The sequence below is a fragment of the Peromyscus leucopus genome, chromosome 22 (genome assembly GCF_004664715.2).
Source record: "Peromyscus leucopus breed LL Stock chromosome 22, UCI_PerLeu_2.1, whole genome shotgun sequence".
NCBI classification, from domain to species: domain Eukaryota; kingdom Metazoa; phylum Chordata; class Mammalia; order Rodentia; family Cricetidae; genus Peromyscus; species Peromyscus leucopus.
The window spans coordinates 49,935,669-49,963,335 of NC_051081.1; the positions used below are offsets into that span (position 1 = coordinate 49,935,669).

The 27,667-nt window shown below is 46.2% G+C and overlaps 1 protein-coding gene across 1 annotated transcript in view; it reads left to right on the forward strand.

Moving 5' to 3' along the window:
* The first annotated feature begins 10,447 nt into the window (after positions 1-10,447).
* Positions 10,448-27,667, forward strand: part of Ywhaq (tyrosine 3-monooxygenase/tryptophan 5-monooxygenase activation protein theta) — a 31,739-nt gene continuing 14,519 nt past the window's right edge. The window contains exons 1-2 of the mRNA XM_028877701.2: positions 10,448-10,560; positions 11,013-11,347. Coding sequence (XP_028733534.1) covers positions 11,054-11,347 — 294 coding nt within the window. The 5' untranslated portion in view covers positions 10,448-10,560; positions 11,013-11,053. The remainder of the gene's footprint in view (positions 10,561-11,012; positions 11,348-27,667) is intronic.

A 27,667-nucleotide genomic window follows, 5' to 3' on the forward strand; every position in this document is an offset into this window, starting at 1 on the left:
ATCGGTAAGAATAAGGGAGTAGGGCTTTATTATATATAGTAGGAGAGGTATGTTTTTGTTTTTCTGTGCTTGGGATCACACCCAGTGTTGTGCACATGCCAGGCAAGTGCTTTACCGCTGAGATACCCATCCTTCGGGATTCAGTATCGAATGTAGACTAAGCTGGGTCCCCGTTCAGAAAGGGTGAAGGGAACATCTCAGTTAGGGTGTCTATTGTTGTGATGAAACACCATGACCAAAGCAACTAGAGGAGGAAAGGGTTTGTTGGGCTTTCTCTACCACACCACAGACTATCATTGAAAGAAGTTGGGAGAGGAACTCAAACAGGGCAGGAACCTGGAGGCAGGAGCTGATGCAGAGGCCATGGAAGGGAAGCGGATTACTGGCTTGCTCCTCATGGCTTGCCCAGCCTGCTTTCTTATAGAACCCAGGACCACCAGCCCAGGGATGAAACCACCCACCATGGGCTGGGCCCTTCCCCCATCAATCACTAATTTAAAAAAATGCCCTATAGACTTGCATATAGCCTGATCTTATGGAGGCATTTTCTTGACTGAGGTTCCCTTCTCCCAGATGACTTTAGCTCGTATCAAATTGACATAAAACTATCCAGGACAAAACATGTATTTTCTGAGCACTTATTAGGTAAAAACCCAGTAAAGGAACTTAAAAGTCTTCATTTGTTTGTTGGTTTGTTTTTTCATGGATGTCAGAGGACCCCTGTGTGATGACTCTATCAGGGAGCAGCTAGACCTCTGAGAATTGCTGACAGGTCCCTGACTCTACCCCATCAATTCCACCTCTACTCATCTGCTTCGGTTTGCAGCAAAACTTCAAAATGAGCCTCCAGACCTCAGCTCTTGACTCGCATGAGCGAGCGGCAGCTACAACTTCCTGTGCTGCAGACCCAAGCCTGCCTGCTGCTCTGCCCTTGCAAGCTAAGCTCTGGTTACACTGACTTCCCCCCACCCCCTCGTGTGTGTGTGTGTGTGTGTGTGTGTGTGTGTGTGTGTGTGTGTGTGTGTGTGTGTGTAAACTGCTCTCACTTGGGTTCATGTTTTAAAGCCATTGATTGGCTCAAGAAGGGACAAGTCGCTGCCCTTCTCCCTTCCTTACAGGAAGTTTGCGCAATAACTGCCGGCCGCTGCCACCGGCTCCATCTGAACACATTCCAGCAGCTCACCCGCTGTAGACTCCTTCAGAGGGAGGCTCTGTTCATCGGTCGGTCGTCAGTCTGGTGGCTGATGAGGAGCGGGGAGAATGGCTGGCAATCATTTACTCATTAGTATCGATTGCATCAATCACTGACCCAGGGCAGCGAGGCAAGCAGCTCATGGCGTACTGACTGCCAAGCAGGGTGGGGACATCTCCTTTCTTCCAGGGGCAGCTTTCAATGGGTCAAGCGACAGTATCATATGTTAGTGTATAAGACCCTCAGTACTCTTGTCTGGACTTACCCTGACTGAAAGAAACCCGGAAGAGAAGTTGTTCAGCTAAATTAGAGATCTTATTAACAATTAAAAAAAAAAAAAAGCCTCATCCCAGGCAGGCAGCGGTGGCTCATACCTTTAATCCCAGCACTCGGGAGGCAGAGCCAGGCGGATCTCTCTGAGTTTGAGGCCAGCCTGATCTACAGAGCAAGTTCCAGGACAGGCTCCAAAGCTCCATAGAGAAACCCTGTTTTGAAAAACAACAACAACAAAAAAGCCTCATCCTCTCTGCAAAAGGCCTCTTCTTGGGGAATCTCTACTTGCCAGACCTTCTGGGGCAGTTGGGAGTTTGGTTGTGACTGGGAGAAGGAGGGTGGGAGAGACTGCCTGGATCTTCCACCAAGCACCCACCCCACCCCGCCCCCACCCAGTTAGAGTCACGGGTGTCTCCAGCTGTGGCTGGACCTGGGCCAAATCCTGAAGCCATCCTGAGCAGCTCACCCTGTCCCTGGGTTCCTCCTTCCTGCCTTTGTTAATTCATCCCTCTCACCATCCCTTTCTTGGCACCCAATGTAACCAGCCAGCGCTCAGCTAGGCACTGAGGCTATGTGGGCAAATCCCACAGACAGAGCCCTTGCCTTGAGGTACCTTCAGCCTGTGGGCCAGCAGACCAGAGCTGGCCCAAAGTGACTTCTTGCTCAGGAAACCCAGGACAGGTTGAGCTGTCTGAGAGCTGGGCGGGGTAAGGAGCTGAAGGGTAACTCAGAGGAGTGTCATCCCCGTTAGAAGTGAGAGATGAGCAGGTAGCCAGATGAAAACGTCAGGTGTCAGGGGACAGCAGAACCAGAGCCCAGAAGAGGAGGAGGGAAACCAGGAGCTAAGACAGGAAAGGAACCCAACCTTCAGAACAACCCTGGGAGGGCAGGAAACCACCACCGCGTCACCATCCCCACTGTACAAAGAGGGAAACAGAGGTACTCAGTGGCCAGGCACCCTGCCGAAGATGCTATAACAAATGAATGATGGAGTCCTACCTCGACCCCAGGTCATCTGGCTTCTGGGTCCACCCAACACACTGAGCTGCGACTGAGTCTCCGACAGAACTGACGAGGTGGTGAAGGAATAGGAAGGCCTTACGTTGGTAACAAGATGGGCCTGCTGAGGGAGCATGTGGTGAGAGTGTATCCAGTCTCTCAGGCACAATGTGTGCTTGCTAAAGCCTCCGTGAGCTTGGTGACTCAGCTGCTGTGGCATTGTAACAAGGCGGAAGGAATCCCACCTCCTCTGGCTGGGATGTGGTCTCCTGAGTGATCTGCAGCCCCACATTTTGTCCAAGCCACTGTGATGGTTCACACTGGCTGAGCTTGACAAGAAGGATCTGGACTCTGGGTATGTCTCTAGGGGAGTTTCTAGATTGTGTTAGCTGAGGTGAGAAGACCCATGCCAATTGCTGGTAGCCCTATTCCAAGGGCTGAGGCCCTGGGCTTAACAAAAAGTACAGAGGAACACCACTGTTCAACCCTCTCTGTGCTTCCTGATTACGGATTTGACGTGACTGGCTACCCCTCCTAAATCACATCCTCCTCCAGGATCTTCCTGCCATGACAGCCTGTGTCCTTGAGCCGTTGGTTTTTGTGAAGTGTTTTGTGAGGTATTTTGCCATAGTAATGAAAGTAACTAAGACAGTACCTTCCTGGGCTTGGCCTTCTGTAAATCCAGCACAAGAGGCCTCCCCAGGGGTCGCTCTACCAGGGCAGGAAGGGTAGAGATGTGGACTCTTGTCTCCATGGCTCTCATGGCTTCTGATTGTGGTTCCTTTCCCTCTGCAGCCTCCTGATGCCTGAAATCTCTTCCATCGCTCCAGCCCACACTGGCCTCGCCCTCCTCTCAACTCCCAGGGCGCTCATTGTGAGGCACACACAATTGACTCCTGTGTGCTTTGTTCTCTGTTTTGAGTTCACTCATCCGTGCAGCTCTCCCGAATTGTCTGGGGATGAGTCATAATTTGGGTGACTGTTAAAGGTTTATTGCTTTATGTATAAAAACTTAAAAAACCCCAGGACCCTGGACATTAAAAAGCATATCTCTGACTGCTTGCTCTGCCTGTCCACACTCTCTCCCTGCACACTTCTTTATCATTAGCTAGAAAACTGAAGAACCGGGGCTTTTTTCCGCTCCTAGCTATGAGAAAAGATGCAAATCTGCAAAGAGTAAGAAAAAAAAAAAGGAAAGGATAACAAGAAGTTTGAAGTTGAGTACAACAAATATCTTTATACCTTTATACAAAGGTATAAAGACATTTTTATACCTGAGGGGGTCAAATAAGGACAAGGTAGTGAAATTAAGGCAGTCTCTGACCCCACCCCCTCCCCTAGCATTTTGGCAGAAGAGTTAAAAAAATGAACTGGTATAGAGCTCTATTAAAATTCTAAAAATTGAAAAGTATACATTAGAGCTGTGACTGCATGTAGCTCAGTGATAGAGTGCTTGCCTAGCTTGCACGAAGCCATAGTTTATACATAACCTAGGCTTGCAGGGCACTCAGAGAGAGGGAAGGAAGAGGATCCCAAGTTCAAGATCGTCTTTGGTTGCATAGTGAGTTTAAAGCCAGCTTAGGCTACAGGAGACTCCGTCTTTAAAAAACATGTATGCACGCAGTATGTATGTATGTATATCCACAGAGATGCAGCAGTACTTAAGCGCACTGGCTACTCTTGCAGAGGACCCAGGTTCGATTCCCAGCACCTACCTGGTGGCTCACAACAGTCTGTAACTTCAGCTCCAGGAGATCCAATGCCCTCTTCTGACCTCTGAAGGTACATGGTGCACATACATATGTCTAGGCAGAACACTCTTAGCCATAAAATAAATAATAACTTAAAATTTAAATATGCATATATACACATACACGTAGCACGTGCCTGGTTGAGAACATAACTAACATTCTTTTGTATGTGTGACTGTTAAGGTTCACTGCTGTGCACGTAGGCCCTGGGCTATGTGGGCATGTGCTCCTGATGTCTTAGGTTTTCCTCATCATCTCTTTGTAAGTTTGTTGTCTCTATTTTATCAAGGGGTTGCTTGGATAAAAGCTTCTGGATCCCAGGGCAGCCCTTGAAACAAACCCTGAGTTCCGTTCAGAACCACCTGCTGGCAAAGGGGAGCGGATGCTTGTGTCTTATGATCAGCCACTCCTGAGTGGCTGTGGGCTAGGAAACCACGTGAGTGGGCCTGTTGCTAAAAGTCCTTCCCCAGAGGAGATGTCAACAAGGCATTCGCCTTCTCCCAAGGTCCCAATGACAAACTGAGGTGTGATTTCACCAAAGTGTGGGGAATCAAAGAGGTTTTCAGGCTTACTTACGGAGTGTAGATGAAAGGTTACTTACAGGAGTGTGGTCGCTCTCCCCCCCAAAGGCTGCCCTGGAGAGTCTTTTGCCAACAGAGATGGTTTTCCCAAAGCCCCACAAACCTAGTCTTCCCTGCCTTATGTACTCTAGCTCCCCCCTGAGACACATGCAATTAGGGCAGACTTGTCTACCGTGGAGGGTGAAGGACGGCTGGGTACTCAGCTGAGGGTCCTGGGACTCTCCGACCTTCCTAGTAGGGGATGTCAATCGTCAACTAGCCTAGCTGGGATGCTCTTTTACAAGTGGACACGACTGAACTCTCGAAGATGGTGGTTGTTTGGGCTCAGTGGGTAATCCTGTACCACAGGGCCTCGATGAACTGCCAAAAGAGGGGGTGCCTCCCCTGCCCTTTACTGAGTTCCAGGTTAAGTGTCCTACCCCTTATTCTCTCTTCTAAACTCCATGTAGGCACAGTTCCAAAAACTCCAACATCTAAGACAGCATCTGGCACGTGGTAGACCCTTAAGAATCTTTTGGATGGCTGGAAGGATGGCTCAGCAGTTCAGAATGCTGGCTGCTCTTCCAGAGGACCTGAGTTCAATTCCCAGCCCCCACACGGAGGTTCACAACTGTCTGTAACTCCAGTTCCAGGAGATCTGGCATCCTCACACAGACAAACATGCAGGCAAAACACCAATGCATATGAAATAAAATTTAAAAAAAAAAAGGAATTATTTTGGATCAATCAATGAGAAATGGAGTCAGGATTTGGACAATCTACTAGGGTGTGTGTTAATGCCTCATCTTTGAGGTGTTCCCTGAAGCATCCAGGATCTTCGTCGTTGGCTTCAAGGATTTCAGCACAATCCTATTTTCACAGCGTATCTGAGCACAGCTCTGTTCTCTGGGCTTCTGTGTGCAGTATCCCCGTGCCTTTGTCTGTGGGTGGGCACACAGTGAGCACACAACACTAACTGTCAATATGACGGCCTTGCCCTGATGGCCTGAACTGGCTCTCAAAACAAACCTTCACGGAATGCCTTTTGTAGGCAAGAAGAGTCAATAGGGACAAGGGAGAGAGATCTAATTTTGCCCTCTCAAAGAGCACAGAGAGGAGGTTGGAACTGGGAAGAGAAATACAGAAACCATCAAAGAGAACAAGCAAGGAATCAGAGGGTACCCTGCTTGTTCTAGATACATTGGGAGTGAAACAGAGCTCCCATATGAAAATAAAATCAGCTGCCAACTCACCAGTAGATATATACTTAGCCACCCACCAGCCTCAAATAACTAAGCATTGTTCTCGAGACAGTGGTGGCTTATCCCTGCAAGCGTTCAGAGTTCCAGCTGTTGCAGAAAAGTCAGACAGACCTGGTTCTGACTCCTAACTCTAAGGCCTACCAATTGGGTAGCTGATTTAAAGGGTCTGAGCCTCCGAGGAACCAACCAGACTGCGGGGTGTTCAGAAGGCGCTGGAGAGGTGAGATAGGAAAACAAAAACAAACAAACAGCTGGGCCATGGTGGTGCACGCCTTTAATCCCAGCACTTAGGAGGCAGAAGCAGGCAGATCTCTGTGAGTTTGAGGCCAGCCTGGACTACCAAGTGAGTTCCAGGAAAAGGTGCAAAGCTACACAGAGAAACCCTGTCTCGGAAAAAAAAAGAAAAAAAAAGAAAAAAAAAAGAAAAAGAAAAAAGCCCCTGGACTTCAGGGAGTGGTCTGGTAAGGGAGAGGGGAGACGGGCACCTTGTGGGTATACATTTAAAGCTATGGAAAGATGCCCATATAGTTTACTGAGTGGAAAGGGTTACTGAAAGTGTTAGTCAGGGCTTTCCAATGAAATTATATAGAATATATGTTTTAGTTACTTCTCTCAGGCTGTGGCAAAAACACTTGACTGAAGGAACTTAGGATGGGTTTATTTCAGCTCTCCATTGGAGGGGATAATGGCAAGAGCTTCAGGCGGCTGGCCGTGTTACATCGGTCGGTTGGTCGTCAGGAAATTGAGAGGCAGAAACGCAAGTGTTCAGCTCGATTTCTCTCTGTGCAGACCAGGACCTTAGCCTGTGAAATGGTGCCACCCACATTTAGGACAGGTCTTTCTACCTCAGTTAACCTAATCTAGATAACCCCTTACAGATATGCCTGGATGCTTGTCTCCCTTACGGTTCTAGATCTTGTCAAGCTGACAAAAAGGTATTAAACATCACAGTCTATTTTTTTTTTTAATTTTTTCGAGACAGGGTTTCTCTGTGTAGCTTTGCGCCTTTCCTGAACTCATTGGTAGCAGCTGCTTGAACTCAAAGAGATCGCCTGCTCGCCCCGAGTGCTGGATAAAGGGTGCACCACCGGCATAAACATCACGGTCTAAAAACAGGAGAGATTCTAAGTCACTGGTTTATTGTGCAGGCTGGACCAACAAGCTCAGCCACAGAGATGTTCGTTCTAGTTCCAGTCCAAAGGTCTCCAAGGGGCCTCTCTTGCTGATGACCCCCAAGTGGAGGCTGCTGTAGGACTCCCTCTTGCTCGAAGGAGGCCAGTGTTTTGCTCTATCCAGTTGAGAGGAAGAGACCCACCTACTATAGTGAGGGTAATCTGTTTACTCAAGGTCCACTAATTTAAATGTCAATCTCAGTACTCAGGAGGCAGAGGCAGGTGAGTTCCAGGCCTACTTGGTCTACAGAACAGAGTGAGTTCCAGGACAGCTAAAGCTACACAGAGAAACCCTGTCTCAGAAAACAAAACAACAAAATAAAATGTCAGTCTCATTTTAAAAAGCACCTTTATGGAAACACCCAGATCACATTTGATACTACAAGTAGCCTTCCAGCAGTCCACGCCTGTATTAATTATTACAAGAGATAGGCTTTCATTAACATTTCACGTATGGTTTCAAGGTTCCCGGATGTGGGAGGACGCCCTCCCAAGCCCCAAGCAGAGGGAAAAAGGAAACAACAAAACTAAAACTGGATACTTTCAAGACATCCCATATTTTCTTATGGGAGAGCTCACTTAACTCTCTGAGTTATGAACTCTTTTTACAGTTTATAGGTATAGGAACGGAGGTCCAAAGAGGACCAAGATGCCCAAGGTCACATCAGAAATATCAGGGCTGAGATTTAGGGTCGTCTGGCTTCAAGATGAATGAATGTGTCTTGTTCTGTCCCAGTAACAACTTCTTAGCTGGCCATTCAGGAAAAAGAAGGTAACTGCTCAGTATTCTCTGCTGTCTCTTCCCTAGAATCCTTCCCAGCATGCTAGTGTGATACTGAATACATGGATGCTACTCCAACAGAACAGAGAAACTAGTCAGAACCTTCTTAGAGCCCCTACCAGAGCCCGAGAGGACCAGGGTGAAGCAGCCTCAGCAAGGATTCAGGGATGAACTTTGACACCTATACTGCATAAGTGCATATGTGTGTACACACACACACACACACACACACACACACACATATATACATATATATCATATATATATGCTTTGCTGCTGAATAGCTGGGTGATCAGTGCCTCATTTTCCTTTTCTTTAAATTAGAGATGGTGATTCCAACTGTATTTGTTTTCTAGTGGCATTAGTATACTGGATGAGTTCATCCTGCAGGACTTAAATCATGTGTGACACTTGTTACTACTCAATAAATGTCAGCTTTTCTGTGTCCTGGGACTTCATGTGTCCAGATGGTTCCTTCAGACACAGAGGCAGACTTCTCTGGAGACGCTCATGTATTACAGTTTCACGTGTCAATGTTTCTGATTTCACCTGGTCATCACTATATGAACTGGTGTGCCAATCAGTTACCTGGATGAAAGCCGGGATTTTAGGGGATAGGGTACAGAAGAAAAGCAAAAACGTGCCCAGGGCCACTCGGAGAGATGCCAGAGCCTCCTGACTTATTGATAAATAATATAGTCCAGGTACCTCTCCAAAGTGCAACTCTGACAATTTCCCTTCAGCTATCTCCCCCCAACCCCCACCCACGGGTGTCTCCTACACCCAGGGCTTGCGGGTTCTAATTTAGGGAATCCTGAAAGTCGCAGCCTGAGTCGAAGGCATTTTATCTGACCTTCCACATGTAAATTCTTTCCTTGGGGATTTCTATGTGTCCAGCTCCACCCAACCCACAGGGCCATAAACGCTTGTGTGTCTGCAGCCTGGCCTCAGGGATTCCAGAAATAACATCGGGCTCCGCTAGAGCGCTGGAGCATAGTAAGGCATTTCTGTACTAAGACAGAGTCACTTTCCAACCAGGCCTCTCCCCTCAAAGCACAAAGCAACCTTTACAAGTTGGCTGGGGAGGGGCGGCTGGGAGGGGATCCGAATTTCTGGGAAGTTTGTCCTCTTCCCCGGATCGGTCTGCTCTGTCAGACCTTCCTCTCTGGAGTCTCCTGAGCCGCTGGCTTCCACGTAGCATTTGAATCCGCTTTGCCTATGGCGGTCCCTGAAGTTCTTTGAACCCTGGAGGAACAACGGGAACTGGGATCTATCTCTGCTGCCTGAGCCCAGGTGGCCATTTCCTTCTCTAGTCCGGCGGGACAACCACCCCACTTGGAGTCGGGGTGGTGGTGGTGGTGGGTGAAGGGCCGGGGGAGAAAGGAGCGATTTAAACGGAAAAGAAAATGCTAGTCGTGACCCTGAATACATAGCATACGGGCAAGTGTTCTCATTTCAGAAGGGTGTTTATCATGAGGACAAAATCGGAAGTCAACACAAGGAGAGAATTTGGGCTTTACAAGGATTTTCGAAAAAAAAAAATCGGGAGAAAAAAACCACCACACCCAAAACCACGTACACACGCTTTACACACACACACACGCACACACACAAATGTGTGTATTTAGACATTAACCTGGAAAAGTAGGAACAAAATGTTAAAAAAAAAAAAAAACCAACAAGCTTCGGAAAGCAGGTAGTCCTGTGTTTCTCCAAATCGCGCTTAATGTCATTTCCCATTTTGAAGAAAAGCACAGCCGGAGCTGCCACGAGGACCTGTCAGGATCTCCTGGATCTACCTTTCCGCAAGGGAATTCCAGGCTTTAGGGTGCCTGCGTGAAAAACTTGAATTAAGCCACTTTCTCAGGGAACGAATTTCTTTTTTTAACGGGGGGGGGGGGGGATGGGGTGATTTCTAATTTGCAGCCGGAACAGGAAAAGTCATAAAGGTTGCTTGTGTTTTAGCGTCTTGCGGGGGTCCAAACCTTTGTCAAGAATAGGAAGGTGGAAGGCAAGGAAGGCGCTTGTGCAACAAAACGGTCAGTTATGTCACCCCGCGAAGTCCAGCCGCAAGCCGCTGCAGCCGGCGGGCTGCAACACCCCATCTGCAGTGGCCGCTGCAGCAGGGACACGCGGCCGCAGCCGCGGAGGTCGAGCGCACCTCCGGGTCCCGTGCCGCGCCCAGGAGTGCCGGGCTGGCGGGGAGGATGAGGGGAGTCGGGTAAAAGCATCGCCATGGCAACAGTGACGTCCATCCACCCTGGATCTAATTGGAGGAAACCCCGTGGCCGGAGCCGCAGCCTGCGGGCCAACCGAACCTACCCGGGCCGACCCACCCTCCGAGCCTCCGCTTCGCTTCCCGCCCCGCCCCCTGCGCCCCCTTCCGCGCGCTCGCCCCTCATTGGCCGGCGCGGGGGCCGGGAGGCGGGACTCCCCGGGAAGGCGCGGGCCGCGATTGGCCGGCGGCGCGCTCGTCGGCGCCGCGCTAGGCTGAGACGGGAGGGTCCTCGGCTAAAGCCCAAGGCAGATCAAAGTGGTGGGACTCGCGTCGCGGCCGCGGAGACTAGAAGGTGAGTCCGGGCGCCGCCGCCGTCGGGACGGCCGCTCTGCCGCCGGGGGAATCGGGGATCCGGGTCCGGGAGGGGGGGGTGGCGGGGCGCGGCCCTCGGGGGCTGCTGGGCCACCGCGCGCCTAGGGGACGGGCTGGGACGGGAAGGTGCGGCGCCAACGGCCGCTTCCATCTTGGGCCGGGCGGAGCCCGCGCTCCGGCCTCGGGGAGGCGCGGCGGGGCGGGCGGGCGGGCGAGCGGGGCGGGCGGGCCGGAGGGCGCGCGCGGAAGGCGGCGGCCCCTGGGGAGGCCCGAGGCGGCGGCCTCGTGCGCCGAGACAAAGCGGGGCGTCCGGCCGCATTGTCTGACGTGCTCTGCCCTCGCTCCCTTTTTTTTTTTCTTTCTTTTTTTTTTTTTTTTTTTTTCCTCGCCGGCGCCGCCCCGCCCCGCCCCGCCCCTGGCGGCGGCTCTCAGGAGGACTCCGGATCCGGCTCGGCGCTCGCCCTCGCTTCGCCATGGAGAAGACCGAGCTGATCCAGAAGGCCAAGCTGGCCGAGCAGGCCGAGCGCTACGACGACATGGCCACCTGCATGAAAGCCGTGACGGAGCAGGGCGCCGAGCTGTCCAACGAGGAGCGCAACCTGCTGTCGGTGGCCTACAAGAACGTGGTCGGCGGCCGCCGGTCCGCCTGGAGGGTCATCTCGAGCATCGAGCAGAAGACCGACACCTCCGACAAGAAGTTGCAGCTGATCAAGGACTACCGGGAGAAAGTGGAGTCGGAGCTGCGGTCCATCTGCACCACGGTCCTGGTGAGTCGGGAGTCGGCGCCGGCCGCGGTTGGTGGGGGGGGGGGGGGGGCAATCGCCGGGCGGCGGGAGCCCGGACCCTTTTGTGTGGTTGCTCTCGATGGTGAGCAGCCGGTGGGGCGGAGAGAGTGTGTGTGTGGGGTGAGCCCCTGGCTCCCTTCTTCATACCTTGGTTCAGAGCTCTCCCCAAGGGTTGAGTCAATCTTTTCCCAGGCTCTGGGTTACACACACTTGGGACCATCCGCGTGGGCTTGCACAAAACCGAAAAAGATCGATGTAGCCTTGTGCCGGGAGATGGGTCGTGAGGAACGGGCCATCAGTCACTTTGGGGGCTTCGTGGCATACAGGGAAAGCACGGGGACTTTTAACATAGTGATTTTAGTATGTGAGTGTCGTGTCCCCCCCCTCCCCCATTTAGGGATGGGAAACTAAATATAGCTTCATTTTTCAGGTGTGAGCCTTTCCCTGCTAAAGGTGTGTGTGTGTGTGTGTGTGTGTATGTGTGTAGGGGGGAGTTCACTGAATGAAAAGGATACAGACAGATCTAAAGAATACAGTGTCCTGGGCAATTTCAGTATTTAGTAGCGTTTCTTTTCCCTTTGTTGCCTCACTTAAGCCCGGGTGTGTTGAAATGAAATCGTTTGTGGTGTGAATGGGCAAGGAAAGCTTTCCAGGTTTTGAACCATCCAGTCCTAGCATGGGCGGTAACTGTTGTGATTCACCCTTATTAGAGGGAGCGGTTTTTTTTTTTTTTTTTTTTTTTTTAAAGCTCGGGTCGTTGCACAGACCGTTCAGTCAATAAAGCAAGTTTCTAAAATTTAAATAGTCGCACATCATGGAGTGTCAAATATTTTAATGCTGCAAAGAGTTGTTTATGTGAAACGTGTCTCGATGAGATGCAGTAATGACCGCTGGACAGTATCGGCTGGGTCTTTATAAGAGCTGACACGCTGGATCAGTACTGTGTCTAGGTGCCCTTTGAAAGGCAAGCATGCTAGGTTGGTGATTTTTCTTAAGAGAAGTAAAAGAATTACTCTTCCCTCCCAGCCTTTCTTTCTTCACATCAGATCAATGGAACCTAGAGTTTGCTGTTATGTAAAACTAAACCTGTTTTTCTTTTTTTTTCCCCTTTTATTTTATTTTACAATACCATTCAGTTCTACATATTAGCCACGGGTTCCCCTGTTCTCCCCCCTCCCCCCCCCCCCCCTTACCCCAGCACACCCCCCATTCCTAAACCTGTTTTTCTAAAACATCATCTGAACACAATCATGATAGATACAGATGTTAGGGGCAGTTCATAGTAAAGTACAGACAGCTGTGCTGCTTTATAAAGACCAGTGAGATTTTTGTGGTGTTAACATATACGTGCTCCCAAGTCCCTGCTTGACACACAGGAGGCAACTCTTTGCTCTGAGGGTTTTGTATTCAAGAGGGCTGCTGACTTGGATAATAATGTCAGACTTTAATAGCATATATTGATGGCTGTTGTTATCCTTTGTGGATTATTTACCCATGCAGTTCAGGTTTTTTTTTGGGTTCTCTGCAGTTTAAAAAGACCCAAAAGAATATTTATTCCACCTTGCAGCTCTTACAATTCTGTTTTAAGATTGTGTGTGTTCGTTGGTGTTCTGCCTGCATGTATGTGTGTATATTATCCATGAGGATGTCCAGAGGCCAGAGGAAGGGGTCAGGGGTGGTATCTCTGGAACCGAATGAAGGTAGTTGGTAGCCACTGCTTGGATGGCAGGAACTCAGCTGGCATCCTCTTGATGAACAGCAAGCGCTGCTAACCATTGGACCATTCTCCAGCCCCAGAAACTGGGTTTTATGGTAGCGTGAATGTGGAAGTTTTTCTTTCTTGGATGATGTGGTTTGAGAGAGTGACCAGACACTTATCAAAGACCCGTCGTGCACATCCTTTTAATAAGAGATAATTCTTGAAATTAGGACAGTACTTTATCTTGCACAGAGAAGTAGAAGAGGGAGGTTGGGCTAATATGAGACACCAGTGCACAAATTAAATTAATATAGCGTCTTCAGCCTAATTTTGCCATGATGACCAACCTTGAAAAGAGTATCCTGGGAAAGCATGTCTCCAGGTTGCTGTGTAGTGAAGCACTAAGCAATTCAGGGAAGGACAAAACTGAGAACCATTGTTTTTTTTTTTTTTTTTTTATCCTGCAATAATTTATAAATAGGGAAATGTAAATTATGTAAGGTGATTTCTATAAGGTGTTTATGAGCAAATGTATGTGGTTAGAAGGAAGCAGACTCGCAGAGGTAGTAGTTTGAGGGTGGACGTTGAGGGGGCAGTGTTGGAAGCGGGCTGCCATTCTTCTAGGCCAGTGGGGAGAATTTGGGATAGGGCTTAAGGGAGCTTTTTGTGAGACTGGAGGGTGGTCTGTTGGTAGGAACCATGGTTGGTAAGGGTTTTCTTTTTGTGGTGCTGAGGATTGAACTCACGGCCTTGCAAATGTTAGGCAAGTGTTCTCCCCCATGAGGGATATCTCCAGCCACCTGTAGATGTTTGTAATAGTGGGGCCACATCTGGAATTCATCATGGTTTGAGTGTGAACTGCTAGTTTATAACCTGAACACATAGAAAGGAAGTGATAAACTAGTCAACAAGAATCTGATGATTGACAGATGAGCAATTCATTTTTAGGAGCTGGAACCCAGGGTAAGAGCTGTACCACTGAACTATAGTCATGGCCTTAAACATTTTTTATTTTGTAATTAGTAATTAACTAAGGTGTCTATGAAGAAGAGGAAAAGAGTGAAACCTAGTTTCTCAACATGAACACTGTGTGTGTGTGTGTGTGTGTGTGTGTGTGTGTGTGTGTGTGTGTTGGGAGACTAGGAAAGAGAAATTGATACGGAAGAAGGTGAGACTCATTTGGTGTTTTGATCCAAAATAGCAATTGACTCCCTTTCAGAGTAGATTGGAGGCGAATAATTTTAACTATTCAGAATGTAGATGAACAGCCTTTGGTAGTCATTGTTCTGAAGGTTCCTAAACTGTGGCATCATTCCAAGTGAAAAGATTAAAATCCAAATACTGTGAAGAGAAGAGGACCAAGATAGTTAAAACCAGACTCTTCATGGTAACTTTAAAGTCACAGGTTTTGCCAGGTTATTTGTTGGTGTAATTCATGCAGAGAGTTGGTGTAATTGGGGGCAATCCATGGTTGAGTTTGGTTCTTGCCCTTGTACCTCTCCTTTAACTCCCATTCCTGGGAGTTTGAAAGGAGAGTGGCCCCCATAGTCTCCTGTATTTGAATGCTTTGTCCCCAGTTGCTGGAACTATTTGGGAAGGATTAGGAGGTGTGGCTTTGTTAAGAGGAGGTGTTTCACTGGGGCTGTCAGTCCCAGTTAGCTCTTTCTGGATCAAGATAGAATTCTCAGCTACTTTTTTCCAGCATCATGCCTGCCTGCTATGTGCTCTCTCTACCATGATCATGGACTCTAACCCTCTGAAACTGTCAGCCTCCGATAAATACTTTGTTTTCTAAGTTGTCTTGGTCATGATGTCTTATTACAGTAGTACTTAAGTACCTAAAGAGAACTTCTAAAATAATTTTCAGATTGAAGCACGTGCCATCAAAGATAATGAATGAAATGGTGGAAATCTAGTGACTAGTGTGATGGCTTTGTGAAGAAGTGGAGCAAAAGTCATTAGCCATCTGGATGTTGGTGAGAGCAAAGTTTAAGTGGAAAGTCAAGCGGTGCTTAATTAGCAGGTATAAAACTTTTGGGACAGTTCAGAACTTGATGTGAAGTAAGATAAAAGTCAATTTAAGAATCCAGATGGATTCATAAAGTCCCTCTGGGAGTTGGAACAGAATCTATCATTTACAAATTTGAACGAAGAGCAAGGTGTTTGAAGAGTGTACAGGCTAGCCTCTGCCTCTAGCTCTGGAGTACCCTCTCTTTTAGACTTTGAGTAGATGAGTATGTGTAATGCATGGGGCAGTTTCAAAACCTACTCTAGGTGCTATGACCTTTTGTTTCTGGTTTTTTTGAGACAGGGTTTCTCTGTGTGACTTTGGAGCCTTTCCTGGAACTCAGAGATCCACCTGCCTCTGCCTCCGAAATGCTGGGATTAAAGGTGTGTGCCACCACCGCCCAGCTTGCTATGATCTTTTTAAAAATAAGAATCAGCTCGGCTTGGTGGCCCATTCCTGTAATCCCAACACTTGGAAAGTGGAGATAGAGGATCAGAGTTCAGGATCAAACCCTCAACTATATTGTGAGCTTGAGACCTGCCTAGGTTCTTTGACACATACTGTCTCAAAAAGGAAAAGAAAAACAAGAGCCAGAGGCAAGTGTGGTGATAATGTGCTGTAGTCTGAGCCATTTGGGAGGTTGGAGCGGTTTTGAGAGTTTAAAGCCAGTTTGGGGAGCAGCAAGAGCCAGCCTTAAAAAAAGAAAGAAAGAAATATGTGCAGGGTGTGGTGGCACACACCTTTAGTTCCAGCACTCGGGAGGCAGCATCTCTTGAGTCCGAGGCTAGCCTGATCTACAAAGTAAGTTCCAGAACAGCCAGGACTACACAGAGAAACCCTGTTCTTAAAAAAAAGAAAGAAAAAATCATGGACATTGAGTGGAGAAGTGTATACCTTTAACCCCTGGTATTCAGGAGGCAGGAGGATCTCCATCAAAAGCTACCCTGCTAATTTGTACTGTGTAGCTAAACCTCTCCTGTTTGACATAAAATAGACATATAGCTTTGGAAAGCTATGATTTTGTAACAGCTGTATATCCTTATTTCAGTGGTAATCTTAGATTTAGTTATGTTCTAAATTAACCTAATGAAAATATAGCTCATGCTGGTCATTATTTTGGCCTAAGATATATATTATTCTTGATCAATGGTAATCATAGATCTTAATCTTAACGCAATTTTCTGTGTACAATAGGAAAATTATGGGATCTGGAGTGGGCAGACAGCTTTGTTTGTTTGTTTTTGAGACAGTTTCCCTGTGTAGCTCTTGCTGTCCTGGAAGTCATTCTGTAGACCAGGCTGACCTCTAATTCAGAGATCTGCCTTCTGAGTGCTGGGATTAAAGGTAAGCACAACCATTGCCAGGCATTGGAATTGACAACTTTTAAGCCACTGCTCCTTCATTGCCTTGTTTGGTGAGCTGACAGAGCAGTGTTTGTTCATCTGTAAGTTGAGGTTTGTAGGTGAAATGGCTGCATTGGTGGACTTTTGGGGTGTGGGGTAGAGTGGGGAGATAGTGTAGCAGAAACTGGTCTTGAACTCCTGATGGTCCTGCACTACCTCTCAAGTGTATGCTGTACTTCCCAGCAAATCCCCTCCCCATATGGTCCAATTTAAGTATATTGTGTGTATGTCTGTATCTGTCTATCTTTGTGTCTTCTAAATGCTGAGGATTGTGTCTCTTGAATGCTAGGCAAGTGCTCTCACTCTGTACTCCTCATATTTTGTATACTTAATTTATAAGTTGTTAGTATTTCTACTTCAGAATTGAGAAAACTGAAGCATAAGGAAGTTAGCAACTTGGTCAAGATCACAAGTGAGTAAAGGGTAGACCGAAGATTTGCACCCAAGCTGTGGCCTCCACATGAAACAGTAGTTCCTAAATACATGATAGCCGTTTGTAGACTGCAGTCTGACTTTCTGCGTTGGGGAATTTGGGCATTTTACTATATATAGAGTTAACATATAGAACTTTGGAGGGAGAAGGCAGATCTTTAGACAAAATGACTTAAACTTATATTACCCAAGAGGGCTTCTTTTATATACAGGATATGACAAAATTTTAGTCTTGACTTTTGGTATTTTGTCCTTGAGTTATGTAAATTACTTGATGCCAAGCATTTTGTAGGTTTTGTTTTTACTGAAGAGTGAGTGGAGAGGACTGGGTATATCACGGTACTTGCTTGCTTAGAACCCTGGGTTCTACCTCAGTGGTGGGAAAAGAAAGAAAAATGGAATGGAATATTGTTAGTGTAAGTTATATCAGTATTTCTCAACCAGGGTTTTTGTCTTCTCCATGCTCTGAGAACTTTTGGCAACATCTGGAGACATTATTTGGTTGTCAAAACCCGGAAGTGAGAGGAATGAGTGTGCTACTCCTCAACCCCTACCTGTGTGTGTGTGTGTGTGTGTGTGTGTGTGTGTGTGTGTGTGCGTGTGCGCGCGCGCGCCATCTTGTGGATAGATAGATGATAAGTATAACAAAATACACAATACTGTTGGCTATTGCGCTAAGAAACTTACTTTAGGTTCTTTCAAAAGCCATTTTATGATCGAAGCCCTGAGATCTGCGTTTTAGCAAACTTGTCCCAGAGGAAGAAACTCGTGGCTCCAGTCTCATTAGAAGACAGTGAAAAGCGTGCGTGCTGCAGTTGCCCTTACCACCTTCTTCTCAAACTGCTGTTGGTAGTTGGGGTGTGTGGTCCTTGGTGTTCCATAACTTCACAAATGTTCCATTTAATGTTGAGGTTTTAAACAGTTTTTCTCTATTATGAACAACATGGGGGAGAACGTGTCTTTTGTGTGCTTTATGCTAGGATTTGCTTGTAAAGTTCTAGAAATGAAGTTTCTAAATCATCCCTTTGAACAGACATGAGTTTATATTGTTGTTATTAGCACAGGCTGAGAATGGTCATTTTCTCTTAGCACAGAGAAGTGTTTTGCTTTATGATTTAATGAAATCACTTTATTCTAATTAATTCAAATACGCACAGCTAGTTTAAGGAAGCCACTCAGACTTGCCCAGTCCAAACTATACGTCTTGGTAAACAGTCAGAATGACTGTTCTGAGGCAATGGAGCTTTATCGATTGGTAGAGAGTATCAGAGTGCCACAGACTGGGGTGAAAAGATGCCGCTAGAGAGCAGAGAAGTATAATCACTGCGTTCTGATAAATAAACATTTTAAAACCATAATAAGAAATAATATGGTTGACCCATGAATAAGCCAATCTGAGGGTGAGCCTGCATCATTGCATCTTGTGCTATCTCCAGGTTAATGGCAATACTTACCTTTTCAAGTATAGTCATGTATTGGGGCAAGGTTTCTTTTTGGTGTTTTTTTTTTTTTTTTAATTTGAGGCAGAGTTTCTCTGTGTAGCCCTGGCTGTCCTAGAACTCACTCTATAGACCAGACTGGCCCCAAACTCGTGTCTCTGCATCCTGAGTGCCGAAATTAAAATGGTGTGCCACCACAGCCTAGCTGAGGTATGTGGAATATTCCTTTACACCATGTGAATATATGTCACTGTGGTTGGTTTAAGGAAGAAGCTGACTGGCCAAATAGCTGGGCAGGATAAGATTAGGCAGGAGAACCAGACTAAGGACGCTGGGAAGGAGGGCGGAGTGAGAGGAGTTGCTAGCCAGACATGGAGAGGTAATGCCATGGGGCAGGATATAGATTAATATAAATGGGTTAATTTAAGTTGTAACAGTTATCTAGCAACAAGCCTAAGCTATGGGCCGAGCATTTATAATTAATAAGTAGTCTCTGAGTGGTTATTTGGGAAGCAGCTGGCAGAACAGAGCTGATCACACGGTCCCAACAAAAAACTCTACCTACAGGGTAAGTGTTTTAAAATAAAGTTTCCTCAGGTTAGCCCTTTATATATATATGACAGCTAATGTGCTTATCGTATCTGGCCTCTTATACTTTCAGTCCTTTAATTGATATAATGGATTGAGAATGTTCATCAACTTGCTGTTTTATTTCTTAAAGAAACTGAATAGTGTGGCATCAGAGCTACATGGTATTAAAAGAGCTTTTATATTTATTTTGAGAGAGGGTTTTCATATAGAGAGCTGGCCTCAAACTTGCTGTGTAGCTGAGAATGAACTTAAACTTCTGATCTTACCTCCCAAGTGTTGGGGTTCCAGGCACAGGCATGTACCAGCAGAAGGTGCTGGGGATGAACCTAGGACTTAATGCACATGAGGCAAGCATTCTCGTGACTGAGCATTCCTAGCCCTGAGTTAGCCCGTGTGCACTTCACTGGGCATATGGGCGGCACAGTTCCTCTTGGTTTGTTCTTTGTTGCTGTGTTTTGTAGTGCTCGCTGGTCAAGTGCTCTGCCACTGAGCTACATTCTGCCACTGCTCCCCTTTTTAAAAGGGTGGCGAGTGGTGTGGATCGACCTTTTTAAAAAGGCTGTCCTCAACTTATAACCCTTTGCCTTCATCTCTGGAGTGCTGGGATTACAGACTCGCAGTCATACCCAGTTTTATTTGGTGCTGGGAATCAAACCCAGGGTTTTATGTATACTAGACAGTTATCCTATCACATCCTCAGCCTCCCACACACACCTTTCTATTGTGGAGCAATTGGAAACATTTAGGAGAAGAAAACCAAGAATTCTGCCAAAACCAAAAAGCTAATGTGCTTTTTCATTGTATTATTTCATACACATTAATACAGCTCACTCTAAGTGGTATTTACTGTTTTACCTTTAAATATTCAATATGTAAGCAACACTTTCAAGAAATAGTTTAACCTATAGATTAGAATAAGAGTGGCAGTGGATGAACTATAAGTCGGCATCGTCGTCCGTCGTGTGCCCCCCCCCCCCATTTTTCTGTGTAGCCTTGCACCTTTCCTGGAACTCATTTGGTAGCCCAAGCTGGCCTCGAACTTATAGAGCTCCACCTGACTCTGCCTCCTGAGTGCTGGGATTAAAGGAGTCCCACCCCCACCCACCCCAGCATAAAATTTCTTCTCTTTACATCTTGTAAATGATGCTTCCTTATTACCTTCATGATGTTCTTAAAGTCAATGGTTCAAACTTACAAAAATATTTTTAAAAAGCTGGGTGGTAGTGGGCACATGCCTTTAGTCCCAGCATTTGGGAGACAGAGGTAGGTGGATCTTTGTGAGCTCAAGACCACCAGCCTGGCCTACAAAGTAAGTTTCAGGGCAGCCAAGGCTACACTGAGCGATCTTGTCTCAAAAAATAAATAAATAAATAAATAAATAAATAAATAAATAAATAAGCCGGGCGGTGGTGGCGCACGCCTTTAATCCCAGCACTCGGGAGGCAGAGCCAGGCGGATCTCTGAGTTCAAGGCCAGCCTGGGCTACCAAGTGAGTTCCAGGAAAGGCACAAAGCTACACAGAGAAACCCTGTCTCGAAAAATCAAAATAAATAAATAAATAAATAAATAAATAAATATATTTGTAGCAAGTGTATTCTAAGAGCAGAGAACTGCAAACAATCCATTAGGAAGAATGGATAATAAACAGCAGTATGTATGCTAGTCATGGAATATACTGCTTGCAATAAGAAGGAATAGACTGTGAAAAATTGTCAAGTGAAAAATTTCATGAAGAAATATGGCATATAATTGTATTTAAATGCTAAAACACGTGAAACTGATGGGAAATGGCAGTAGAGACTGGCTGGGATAGACAAGGAAGGGGCAGGAAGGGACTTTGTCGGGCGATTCCAGTAGTGTGGCTTGTGCAGGTTAGAGTAGCAGTGCTCAGCAGCTGCTGTGCTTTGCCGGTGGGTCCCTGAGAGAGCTGATAGACAGGGCTGTCAGGAGTCCCTGTCACATAGCCACATGGGTATGGATGGCCCCAGGTGACATCACAGTGCACATTGTACCCCCCCACACACACAGTGCTCTAATTCTGCGTAGACAACAGTGACAAACTAAAGGAAAGTACGTTGGTGTCCTTGCTAGTACAAGTCATTTCCTGCCTTCTAGATTGTAGCAGAACTTGACCTATATTTAGTAATCTAACCAAGCGATTTTGACCTGTTTGCTGTTGAGCTTCCTTTGTATTAAGTATCAGAGTATCTGTCCATTTTGATTATTTATGACTAAACCAAGATCTTCCCCCTCCTAGAAAAACTCTTACACGCTTACCTTCATGTATCCTTTCCCGTGAAATTCTGTGGCTGAAGGGGACAGTATGGGCATTGGCGTTCGTTGTTTTCTGTTACAAACCAGAAATGTTGACAAATACAGAGGATGTTTTCCCTGTATTTCTTTGAAGCCCTTGAGAGACAGTGTAACATTTTACATGGCAGTTACAGCTACTAGGTACTCAACTGCCAGCATGAGAATACAGCAGAAGTCCGACAAGACTGTGTTCTGATAATATCTAGAATTGGTGCCCTGCTCTGAAGAGACAAGGATTTCTTTCCTGAGCACATGGCAGTTTATTGCCTCCTGTCAGAGTCCACACCCTGTGAGGGATCTTGAGCGCTGCTGTAGTCAGACAAGTTGCAAATTAAAGCCGAGGCTGGTGAAGGCTTTTACACCAGAGCATCTTTGGGGGTGTGTTTCTGTCTTGTCTGTTCCTCTTTTGTACTTTCCTCTCTGATTGATTTTTTTATGTGGCGGGAGTACACCACCTTCATAAAAGGACTGTCCTAGTCTCTGTGAGGCATCACTCTGCTAAACCAGATCCTGATACTAAGCCCAGTCCAGCTTTGCTGTGTTAGTGGAGGCTGGAGATTTGAAACTGAGATCTTTGAGTAAGGGACAGTTTTCTATTTTTATGTGCTGCTGCTTTTTCCTCTCAGTCTGTCTCTCTTGGATTTTAGCTCTTTTGACCATAAAAAATAGCCAAGTGAGCCAGGTGGTGGTGGTGCACACCTTTAATCCCAGCACTCGGGAGGCAGGATCTCTGAGTTCAAGGCCAGCCTGGTCTACAGAACAGATCCAGGAAAGGCACCAAAACTACACAGAGAAACCCTGTCTCAAAAAAAAAAAAAAAAAACCAAACAACAAAAAAACAAAACAAATGACTGCATGGGCTCCTCTGGTTGATTGTTGTTCTCACTGTAGCTGGGGAGGTGCGTGCTCTGTTGGACCTGAGTAGTATATTAAGTCTGATGTGTGAAGGCAGCCCTCATTTAGCAACTAGTCCAGCTGCTGTTAGGTGTCAAGGTCTTCTGTTGGCTACTAGAATCAAATCTCAGAAGTTTAGGTGTTCCAGCTGTACAAATACTGGTTTCCCAGAGAGGCATTGATGAATGCTTTAAATCTTTTTGAATTTTAGTAAACACAGTAGGAACTAAGGAGGCTCAATAACACTTTTAGAAGTATTGATCCTTTTCACCTTGGGATAAGGCTTTGCTGGAGGTGCACGCGTTCACATTAGTGGGAAGTCAAAGGTGGTGTGATGAGCCTGGATGCCAGGGAGGCACAGTGGGTAGTTGGTAGAAATAAGTAATGTAATTATAGACATGGGTTTGGAAATAGATTTATTTCTGTTTGGGGCCTATCAAGTCAAGTAGAAAGTGGTCAGGGTCCTCACCTGGGTGCTCTTGCTCTGCAGACGGTAGATGCACTGAGGTCGGGATGGGGAGTGCTTGCCAATCGATGAAATTGGAGGGTCAGTTACTGCGGGTGGTGTTGCCTGTGGCCGTACCAGCTCAGACATACCCGGGAGGGGACACCTTTCTCAAGACTAAGAAAGCTCTTGGACTCATGTCCGTGGAGTGGCTCCCAAAAGCTGCTCGTGCCGGTGCTGACATGGCGGTGTGTTGTCAGTGAGGAGGCATAAACTCGCTGGACCCGGTCAGTCACAACAAGGAAGTTGTTCAGGAGCTGGCCTTAGAACAAAGGGAACTGGGTGGCTCTGAAATGTTTTTAAGGCCATCATCTCCACAGCTGGGAGGATTTGTTTTGTACATTGATTATGATTCACTCCGGACCATCAGGTCTTTTTTCTTTAGTCTGTCTCTTTCCTCTTTCCACAATTCCCACTGTTCTGAAAGACTTATCTATATTGTTAATCTCTTTATGTGCCCAGATTGTATTTAAGTCTTAGGTCTTTTTTGTTTTTATTTGTTTTTTGAGACAGGGTTTCTCTGTGTAATGGCCATGGCTGTCCTGGAACTCACTCTGTAGACCAGGCTGGCCTCGAACTTACAGAGATCCCCCTGCCTCTGCCTCCTGAGTTCTGGGATTAAAGGCATGCGCCACCATCGCCCGGCAAGTCTTAGGTTCTTAATTTACCATACATATACACATATGCACATTTTACATGCATATATAAAATCTAGGCAAGATTACATCTTTTTCAGTTACTGATTTATAGCTAAGAGAGGAAATAGGTGTCACCAGGATGTACTTAATGATTCCTTGTCTGAGGTTTCTAAGTGCAGTCTTCACTTGCTGGGGAAAATTACTTCTGGGGCTTCAGTGACTATCTGGAAGGCAGGGAGATAAAGCCAAAGGAAGCAGTAGAACGATAGCAGGCTGGCTGAGTCAGCTGTGTGCTCGCTGTCAGAGGAGATAGGAGAACATTGGTGGGTTAGATCTGGAAGGCGGGATTTTAGAACAGGAGTTGTCGCTCAGTGGGTAGTACTTGTCTCATGTACGGCCGGCAGCTTAGCATTTGGTCCCTAGCATCATGTAAGCGGCTGTGGTGGCTTAGACTGGAGTACAGAAGTTCAAGGTCATTCCTGGCTACATAGTCAGTTCGAGGCCACTTGTATGATCTTGTCGCAAAACAATAGAATTAGAGTTGAAATTCCCGGTGTCTGACCTACACGTCCATCATTAGGAGGCAGTCAAGTCAGCCTTTTGGATAGGTGTGTCCATGCATTGAAGGGTAAATACCAAGTAGTATTCTATTAACTCATTTAATCTTTACAAACATTTGTCAAGTAGATTGTCAGTAACTTTTGTAGATAAAGAGACCAAAGTACAGAACTGTAGAAGTAATTAGGGGAGGAATGGGCTTGTGAACCGTTAACATGGGCACTAATCAGTCAGGATCATGAGTATCTCAAGTGAACGTCTGTATTTTGGTGCATTAGTCAGGGTTCTCTAGAAGAACAGAACCAATGGAATCTTATATATTAAAGGAGATTTATTCCACTGGCTTACTGGATGTGGTTGGTCTGGGTACTCCAGCAATGGCTGTCTCATACTATGAAGGTCAAGAATCTAATAGCTTTTAGTCCATGAGGCTGGATGCCTCAGCAGTCCTGGGCTGCTGCTGGGGTCCTGGAGGATTCCCGGAGAGCTGGTTTGGAAGTTTTTCTTTTTTTATTCTAAAATGTTTGTCTCCCCAACTTCCAACTTTCCTTTTCTTGAGAGTTTGTTGGGAGGGTCTGGTACTGGAGTCCAGCTGCCATAGACCTGTGATGCAAACGTGGCCTGCCCTCTATCAGCAGGTTACTCTTGAGTGTGGAGCCTCAGGAGGGGCTTAAGACTGAACTCTTCCCGTCAGTTGGGAAATAGATGTCACGGCTGCGTTGTTCTCCCGTCCCTTTCTTTTCTAATTTTAGTGTATGTGCTGCTGAAGCAAGTGTCCTGTGGTGGTTTGAGTGAGCATGGAGCCCGTGGGCTCATATATTTGAATGCTCAGTCCCTAGTTGGCGTTACTGTTTGGGAAGGATCAGGATTAGCTATTCCTTGTTGGAAGAGGTGTGTCACCATGGGTGGGTTTTGCAAAGCCCATTCCATTCCCAGTTACACACACATAGACACATCCCCACGCCTTGTGCTCATGGACCAGATAGAAGCTCTCAGTTATTCTCCAACTACCTGCTGCCCTGCACCTGCCGTGATGGTCATGGACTCACCTCTGAAACTATAAGCAAGCCTTTTTTAGAAGATGCCGTGGCTATGGTGTCTCAGCACAGAATTAGAAAAGTAACTAAGGCTGCCATGACTTCTGCACTGACCCAGGGGCTGGAGCAAATCCTAGACCAGTTTGGCTACCTGGTGCTGAGCGAAGGTCGGTGCTGGCGGCATCTGAGGACCTTGAGAATAATGAGCAGGCAGCCAGGGCCATCTCAGAGCTGGTCAGCACAGCCTGTGGCTTCCGGCTGCACTGTGGCACGAACATCCCTTTCAAGCCTGTCTGTGGTCTTTGGTGAACATGAGCACTGGTGACTGTCAACACAGAGGGTGTTTGAGAGAAGAGGCAGAAGTGAGGTCACGCGCCTGTTGATGTCTGAGCAGCAGAAGGCACTGACTGGAGAAGTGGCCTGTGCTGGGACACTGTCCACCTTTCTTTGCTGCTGCTAGAACTGGTCTTGTGCTCCCCGCCTCCTCACCCCCCCCTAATCCAAGGCACTAAGGGAAACTATGACAAGGGGATCCCTCCTTTCCTCTCTTCTACATAATAAACACTGTCCAACACTAAACAAAAAAAGAATAAAGGCATACTCCTTCCTTAACTTATTTTGTTCTTTCCTCCTGGCTTCATTTCTTTCCAATTTTTTAAAAATTATTTTGTAGCTGGGCAGTGGTGGCGCATGCCTTTAATTACAGCACTGGGGAGGCAGAGGCAGGCGGGCCTCTGTGAGTTCGAAGCCAGCCTGGTCTACAAAGCGAGTTCTAGGAAAGGTGCAAAGCTACACAGAGAAACCCTGTCTCAAAAAACCAAAAAATAGAAGAAGAAAAAAAAGAAAGAAAAAAATTATTTTATATCAGGAAAATAATAAAAGCTTATGCAAAGTAAAGGAATAATGCGCATCCATTACCAACAGTTTAAGAATTCTGTGGTTTGTATTTATGTGTGCACGTGTTGTTGGTTTTGTTTTGGTTTTTCAAGACAGAGTTTCTCTGTGTAGTTTTGGAGCCTGTCCTAGAGCTTGCTCTGGAGAACAGGCTGGCCTCAAACTCACAGAGATTCTCCTGGCTGTCTTGGAACTTGCTATGTAGACAAGGCTGGCTTGAACTCACAGAAATCCTCCTGCCTCTGCCTCCCAAGTAAGCTCTCTCAGAGGGATCACTGCATGTAGGATATAGTGTATGAAAGGTGCTGCCATGTGGAAGAGAAACACAAAAGTGGATTCTGAATGCTTTGAATCCCTGGAGAAACATGATAGAAGCTAGTAATTGATTGAAGACCTAGATGGCTAAGGAATTACAGGGGGGACTTCTGATGTTCACTTCTGTATTTTATGTCCATTATTCAGCAGGAATCAGAATAAGGGAAGAAGACGTGTTAGATTTGGATTGGACCTGCCATTGTGAGATAAATTTTTTTTTTTAAATTTCTTCTGAGGAGGCAGAAAACAGAAAGGGGTGACTATCATTTTCCCTTACAAGTTCCAGAAAAGCACTGTACCTTTCCAGTGTCATACCTTATGTGAAACTGTTTTGTGTTAACTCCATTTTAGCATGTTGCTAAGGCATAGCTGATACTTATTTGACAAACAGATGTGTGCATGTTAGGCACTGTACTGAAATTTGTAACGGAAAAAATACAAGGAAAACAATTGTATTTAGAAGTCTTCTGAATTAATATTTTAGAATTAACATACATCATAGATATTTTTAAGAAGTATTTTGTAGAAAAGATTAAACTATTAGAACTTGATCCTGCTTGACTCTAGGATCAGATATTGCCTCAGTATTCATTCACTGAAATGCTTAGATGGAATTTATGATACTTTAATAACCAAAAAATTACGTAGTATGCAGCTGTTAGTTAAAAATGGAGAGGGGTGTACGTGCTTCATAACTTGACTGGAGAGGTCATTCATGACACTTGAACAAGTTGGTAGTTAGTTACATTCTTTGTAATTCTTAGGGCTACACAACTGGTTACACTGTTTCTGGTTTAGATATATGAAAGGTCAGATAGTGAAATTCGTATTGTTTTATCTGTGTAGATGTATATTACCTACCAATTTCATTTTAAGATAGTTAGAAAGCCTTAATATTAGCTGGGGGCAGGTAGTGTTTGAAAGAACTGACAGGAAAAGGAAGGAGGAGGCAGCAGAGATACTTTAAAGTGAAAGCTCTGAAAGTGTCTACCGAACGGCTGGGCGGTGGTGGCGCACGCCTTTAATCGCAGCACTCGGGAGGAGGAGCCAGTCGGATCTCTGAGTTCAAGGCCAGCCTGGTCTACAGAGTGAGTTCCAGGAAAGGCGCAAAGCTACAGAGAAACCCTGTCTCGGAAAACAAACAAACAAGTATCTGCCGAAGTTGTGTCCATTATTTGGGGCGTGCACGAGGTTAGTGTATACAGTTGGTGGTTACAGTTAACATCTGTGTGATTGTGAAAAGGCTGCTCTGGGGGCTGGAGAGATGGATGACTCAGCGCTTGAACAATTACTTTTCCTGGGATGTGGAGTTGGCTTCCCAGCACCCATGCCAGGAGGCTCACAACCAACCGGGATGCCTGCTTGAGGGGTTCTGACGCCCTCTTCTGGCCTCTGAAGATGCTAGTACACGTGACACATGCATCATTAATAAAAATATTTTTTAATGGCTCAAGCAGATGCTGTCAAATGTAATTCTTGGTGTGTATGAAGTTTTATTGCCTTTTGTATAAATGTGAATTAATGAAGAAAGTTTTTTTTTTTTTTAAGTTTTAAAAGATTTTAAAAATTTTATGTT